Genomic DNA, 7,236 nt, shown 5'->3' on the forward strand with positions numbered 1-7,236 from the left:
CCTTTCAGTTTCCACCATTGAAGAACGTTATCTTTTACTCAATGGGGACAAAGTTTTGATTGATTTGTTAAAAGCTAAGCACACATAAAAGGCAGTGATTATGATTAGTTTAGGTAGAGAACAAAGCACCAAGTTTAAGATATATATAATTCCTAACACACCCTTTAAGTTTTTTTTTTTTTTTTTGTTAGTCTAGCCAAATAGGTGACATCTACACACATGAATCTCAACCATTTCTTTACCATCTAATCACATTTCTTATTCTATGCTGACCCAATTCAACTATAGCTAATTTAATCCATGTAGCTATTTAAATTAAATAACAACTAACACATGAAATTGGTATCTCTAGATTAACTTTTAATTGGGAGGGGTTTAGTGGATTGATTGCTTAAAGAGAAGTAGGGTTTTATTTTTCTTTTGGGTAAAAAAAATGTAGGGTTATTTTAATGATATTCAGTAAAATAATGATTTACTAAGGAGATAGATGGAGTCAAAATGGGCTGGGGGTTTGGTGCATTGTGAGGGCATATTCCATATACCACCCATTAGGGATAAGGAGTGGTTTTGAGGATTGTGAGATCCAAACCCACCCAACACATCTCCATGTGCAGCAAAGGCAAAGAAAGGGGGAGGGGGGAGTTGGGGTTGAGATGTTGAGTGGCCTAACAACCATTCCCTATTCAAATACATTCCTCCCATTGGGATATGGGACCCGCCGGCAATGGAGCTGTTGCCTTTCTTTATCCTTTCTACATATATTTTCAGCTCTTGACAACCAGTGTAATTGCTCTTTTGTTGCCTTGTCTTCCTTTTCACAATGTCACATATATATATTAGGCCTAGTACTGCCTTTTGCTTACCTGTAAAGCCATCCCTTTGCTCAACCCCAAGTGGAACCTTCTCTCCCTTTCTAAGCTACCTTGGATCTTTGGTGGGTCCCTTGTGTATATATGAAAAAAGATTAGGTCTACAATCTACATGATTTGTCGGGTGATAGCAGGAAGTTATCCTCATGACGTGGTTTACCAGCTGCCTACTTAAACCTCACCTCCCCTTGTGGAAGTTAGTTGCAAGCTTGAAGCTAATTCCCTTTGATTTGCTTTCTCTCTTGTGTGCACTACTACGTACGTACTGCTTAAGCTAAGCTGCTTTCCTTATTCCCTCCTCTTCTCTCTACAACACAACTGTAAACGATCGATGGATATGGCCTCTGTGTCATCGGTTGAGAGCTGCTGGGAGCCCATTGTTGAGAAGACTGAATTTGAAGGAATGGAGGTGTCTGAAATCGATGGAGATCTTCTCATGTCCTTGCTAGAAGATTCACAAGTTGATCAGGAGGCCGAGGACGAGAGGTTGGGCTGCGTTATTCGGTCTCTAGAAGCAGAGATAGACGACCCAAATGCGCTGGGTGGCTGTGGCTCCGTCGTCCAGCCTGAATTGACTGGCCGCCGTGGCAGCTGCGAGGACTGCCGGCTGCAAGAGATGGGACTACTAGAGGATGGCCATCACTGCTCGGGGTCTTGTGCGTCCCAACTCAGCAATGAGTTTGATTGGATTGATATGGATATGGCCTCGTCCACGCCAAGTGATGACATGGGCAACTGGTACATGGACTCTTGTGCTGATGAGATGATTGTTGGGATGGTGGAACTGGGAGAAGTAAGAGATTATTCTCAGTTCTACTATGGTGTTCCCTTGGAGGAGAATGCCTATAGCTCTCTGTGGCAAGAGTCTTATGACGCTCTGATGTTTTGAAGATGAAGAAGCCATGGTGATTGGTGAAGCCCATCCACGGTTGTAGCTAGGAAGAACCCATAAAATATTTTAACTCAGTTTTGTTTTGATTGGTTGTCATCAATCAGCACCTCTTACACTTTGTAATCTATTGCCCTCTGTTATCTTCCTCTTCTTTGTTTTGTTCAAAGCTGAAACACAAAATTTGAAACTCATTCTGTGGAATTCCCCCCTTTTTGTTGAGAACCAACACTTCAATTCAATCTTTCTTTAAAGCATTGTGAGATATGATTGCTGAATGGAGCATTAATGACCAGATTTCATTGTAGATTGGGGTATCAAATTTTCAATATTCCCTAAATAATATGGGCCTGGTCACATCTCAGTGAGAAGACAAGAGATTCCTCTATTAATTTACACCATCAAACATTAATAATAAGCATCTTGTTTTCAATTTACCAAAAAATGAGATGTGCCCAGATAATCAATCACCCTCAGGAGGAGATGCAAATATGGAGCACCAAAAGATAAAGAGATAAGTTAAATGGAAAATGATTCATGAAGCAAGTGATTCAATTCTAAAATGATTCATTGACCTTGGAGTGCAAAAGATGGGTATAAGAGGTCTGAGATGGACTTGGGTGGAGTACAATTCATGAGACTTACCCTCACAATTCTCTGAAAGCTGTGACAAAAAAGGGGTTCAGCAATTTCAGTTTGATACTTCCCATCCAAAACTGTGGAATCTTAATGTGCACCCGGTAACCCAAATACAGGTTGACTGATAATCCATACCCATTTAAGATTGGATCTGCTTTTGGTTTAGACAAATAAGTTGTTTCTCTTTTGCTTTTCAATATATTATTGCCTTAGGCTCTTGGGCATTTTGCATCTAACAAGGAACTCCAACTGTTTGCCGGTGGGCTTCATATTGAACTATCCATTTCATAATTCAAACCCACCCTCCCAAGTCCCAATGGCCCCAGTAGTTTCAGAGTTCGGGTTTGGGATTTCCAACCTCAAAAACAGTGGACCCGGTTTAAGACTCATTGCCCACTCCAAAGGTGAACAGCTTATCCCCACCCTACTCTCTTTTCTCTTCTTTTTCCAGAATATTCTTACCCTTCTACCTTGCTTTCTTGTCAAGCCTCTCTCCCCCCTTTCTGTCTTTCTTTCTTTATGTTAAAGATTAAACTCTCCATCCCAGGATTCTCTTTTTTTTTTTTTTTCAAAAGATGTGTCAGATTGAAGGGAAGAATATGAAAGGAAACCCATGAGCGTTGAAACCATTTAATTAGATAGGAAAAAGGTGTGCAATTATGTACTAAATCTATTTGTTTTTCTTTTCATGTTTAGATTATTAGTTCACCACCTGGAGCAATTCCTGGTTGTTAATAAAATATTAGAAAGAGCCCGTGAACCCTAAAAAGGTTTTATATTTGTCTTTTAGGAGCACAGTACCTTAAGATAACCTTTGTGTAAATGAACTCTCAAGTCTCAAACAAGCCTCACCGACACCCAGGAGGGACTTTGCAACAAGCAGAGATAGTAGCCAGGAAGTTTGTAGGGAATTAACAATTGAAGCAATCAAAAGAAGGCCATATACTTGCGGCTGTTTGGTAAGTATTTTTGAAAGATTTTTTAAAAGTTTTGATAGTTAAAAGACGTAGAGTTTTTACAATAAGACCTTGAATGTTTAAAGATTATTTGGTTAAGATGTGTCTTTTCGCGTGAAGACAAGTTGATAAAAACCGAAAAATTCTATTTAGAGCTTTTTAAAAATCGTCAAAAATGGGTTTTACATGTCTTTTTCGACAATATGTCTTTTGATGGCTAAATCTTTTTCTAATCAAATTAAACCAGAAAAAACGAAAATACATACTATCGAGTTTCTAAAAATATGACAGTCTACATGAAAAAATACACAAAACGAGACCTTTAATATATGTTTGACCTCGATGCTGCAGTTGTAGGACCATTTTCTGAGAAAATGATGCTTTTATTTTTGTTTGAAACCATTACTGCCAGATAAGACGTTTCCTGGAGTAACATTAACTTTTTTTGTTTGGTACCAATGCTCCAGAAAACAATTCCAAACAAATGCTCATTTCCTGAAGCACCATTTTTAACAATATAACATTAATGTAACACCGTTGCTCCAGGAAACGAAAACGATGCTAAACAGCCGCTTAATTTACTGCACCCATATGACACAATTTGGAATGAACAAAGCTGAATCCCTGTTCATTGACCTAGAGCTAGACTGACACTCAATATCAGATCTGGAGTTCAATGCAATGCTACGATAAAGCCTTTGGATCAAAGCACCAGACAGCTGACTATATATTTATTGTATTGAAAGGAAGACAAAGAATAGTTTATTTCCAATTGGTAGGGCCATCTTAATAAAGTCAGAATGATCGATTTTGATGATTAATTAATTAATAGGTTGAATAATGTGCAAGTTTAAGCTGATTATTAAAGGTTTCTTAAGCCTATAAGCCAGAAGGTGCGTCTCCAATTTCTCTATTCCCTTGTCATTATTATTTTGCTTTTGTTATTGTTGTTGGAATTTAACTATTTATTTCTTTACTTGCATTCCATTGATCTCTGATTTCAAAGATTGACCCAAAACACTTTTCAGCGTTTTTTTTCTTGGACAGAACTAGGGCCACATGACAGGAGGTTAGAATGGCCCAGTGATCCATTCTTATTTGAGAGAGGGGCATGAGACATCATTCAGTCAAAAGCAGAATATGATACCGCTCTCTCTCTCTCTCTCAAGCCTTCAACCAGCCCCTCTTATTTATTTGGGATAATGACTCAAACCACCCCAAGCTATTTGACAATTGCTTAAATTAGCGCTCAAGTTTAAAATCTACTTCGACTACACTATACTAAGCTTTCAGAAATATGACCTAAAGTATATTAGATGACAGTCAGAAACCACATACACATGTCATATCACGTGATGCATTAAATTTTCAAAAAACCAAATTTGCCTTTACCTAATCATTCCTTACTTCATTTTGTACAGTAGTCTTAGGAATGCCAACGGGTCAGGTTTGGCATGGGCTTGCCTTCATGCCTTAACCCTAGCCTGACCCTCTAATATCCCAATCTGATTCATCCTAAAAAAAATCCATAGTTTTTTAACCCGACTTGACTCTATAGGGTTTAACCCAATATTAAACCGCCCCGATCCATAGTATTTCAATTATACTTTTTATATGTTTTGAAGACTTAAAGTCTATTAATTTAAGTTAGGAAATTGTTTTATAAATTTTAAGGTGTCACATTTTTCATTTGAAAAAAGAAAAAAAAAACCAAAATGAACATGTAAATAAATCCTAAACTTTAAGGCTATAGATTTTGAAGTTAAAAAGCTATAAGAATATATACAGAGTATCATGACCCAGCGGGGCAGGTCAACTAAAACCCTAACCATCAAAACCCTAACCCGACCCTAAAGTTGAATATGTCTGGCCTTAACCCGACCCTAAAGTTGAATATGTCTGACCCTAACCCGGCCCTATAAGGTTCGACCAAGCTAGGTTTATGATTTAACCCAACCCATTGACATCCCTTAGTCTACAAGTGGACAAATTCTAAGAGGAACCACCCGACACCCATGTAAGCCACGAGTAGTCAACACAAAGCACCTAGGTTGAAGACCATGTGTTCAATGAATCACCCCACACCCAACCCACCAAGCACTCTAACCCTCGTTTTGTGCGCCAAGCATCACCTAGCACCCTCTATGCAGCATGCCCCAACCATCTTAGGCTGCAATACTTTTGTGCCCAGGCTCCCTCGCATGTGCTACTCCACCTAGTACCCCCTCCCCTACACACATCAAACTTCATAAGCCCCACTATCACAAGTGATCTCTTCACCATGCCATCAAGTGCCACCCACCGTGCCAACAACATGCCATCAGAGTGCCTTCATGTATGTCTTGGGTGGAGCTATTCATGTATTTTGTATTGGGGGAATGTTAATGGCATTTTTTGTAATTATCAGTATGATTTTTCAATTTTCACCATTCTTAATTTTTCCTGCTGTTACTCTCCTAAAATCTTAAATTACTCTTTGAGGGGAGGTAGGTAGGTAGTTGAGCGGTGCCAATACCATGTAAAGGTTAAGCCTGAGGTCCCCTTAACACAAACTTGTGTGCTTGTGCTTGCCATCTTTAATGCAATACAAATTTTCTTTTGATTAATTTGTATGTTATCACTATTTCCTTTGTTACTTGTTGCTTTGTTTCGTAGGTTTTCTTAACATATTTGAGCATCGTATAGGGCCTCGACAACTAGCCCCTTGACAATTGGTATTAGAGTAGGAGCTCTTTGCTAGCCATTTGACCTGTGACACAAGTGACATAATGAAGCACAATAGGGACATTGCGGAGGAGATCTAGCATGGACTCTCCTAATTACACGAGATTGATGACACCCTTAGTGACAATGCACCGAAGATCTGTACATCAAAAGCCAGCAAGCATAAGAAATCTATCGACAAGCACACAACCATTGATATGTGTGTGCTACGTTGTGAAGCAACAATGGACAAGATGTGTGATCAGGAGGACGAGTTCCATCAAAATTCCAAAGCCATAGAGAATGTGATGGTGGAAGTGGAAGGCCGCTTAAGTGGGGTTGTGAGTGAGGTCTACGATATACTAAATGGTACATTCAAGGAAGTTTGCAGCACCACACGTCAACAAGAAGGAAGTTCATCCCACTCTCACTTCTAAGTCAAGCTTCATAGTTTCCAAGCCTAACTCAATCAAATGAGAAGCGAGTGGGCAACATGGAGGAGAACCATGTTCTCTACAATGGCCATATAGGCCCAACTAAATGAAATTGGGGAAAAATGGGCTTCTATGAAGACAACCAAGCATATTTCCACCAACATCCAAACCCAACTAAATGAACTCAAAGCAGAGTATGCAACCATGAAGAGAGACATTGCTAATCTAGCCAACACCTCAGCCGTGCACACTCCTACCCACATCAAGATTAGGGAGCAATATATTACAACAACCAAGATTGATGATCAACAGGCTCAGGAACGTACAACAGCCATGTATTTGACTAACGTTGCTATGTTATTGTGGCACAGAAGGTGTATTAACATTGAATGGGGCATTTGCATCATGAATACATGAACTGATTTCAAGCAGGAGTTGAAGAGACAATTCTACCCAAAGAACGTAGAGTATCTTGCTTGTTGTGGGATGAAATCCCTCAAGCACGGCGACTCCCTTCACGAGTACTTAAAGGAATTTTCTTCTCTTGCCTTGGAGATCACCGACTTGTTATTCAACTTCATGGATGGGCTATGACCATGGGCGAAATTAGAACTTCAACAACAAGGCATTCAAGACCTTGCTACAACCACGATAGTAGCCAAGCAACTAAACAAGATGAGGTTATCGGATGATGAAGCCTTCAAACCTTCTAGCCCATTCACCTCAAACTTGAATGGGGGAGATAA

The 7,236-nt window shown here is 39.4% G+C and overlaps 1 protein-coding gene across 1 annotated transcript; it reads left to right on the top strand.

Annotated features, from left to right (window-relative positions):
* Nucleotides 1–986: 986 nt before the first annotated feature.
* LOC148866880 (uncharacterized) lies at nt 987–1,952 on the top strand. The gene has a single exon (XM_088974424.1). The coding sequence runs from the start codon at nt 1,201–1,203 to the stop codon at nt 1,756–1,758; it is 558 nt and encodes a 185-aa protein (XP_088830550.1). The 5' UTR covers nt 987–1,200; the 3' UTR covers nt 1,759–1,952.
* The last annotated feature ends 5,284 nt before the right edge of the window (nt 1,953–7,236 follow it).

This window comes from Nelumbo lutea, chromosome 3 (assembly GCF_056320005.1).
Source record: "Nelumbo lutea isolate HS-2025 chromosome 3, American lotus-T2T, whole genome shotgun sequence".
Taxonomy (NCBI): Eukaryota; Viridiplantae; Streptophyta; class Magnoliopsida; order Proteales; family Nelumbonaceae; genus Nelumbo; species Nelumbo lutea.

What these genes read in the sequence shown, in the direction of transcription:
- LOC148866880 (XM_088974424.1), top strand. Translation starts at nt 1,201, where the DNA reads ATGGATATGGCCTCTGTGTCATCGGTTGAGAGCTGCTGGGAGCCCATT.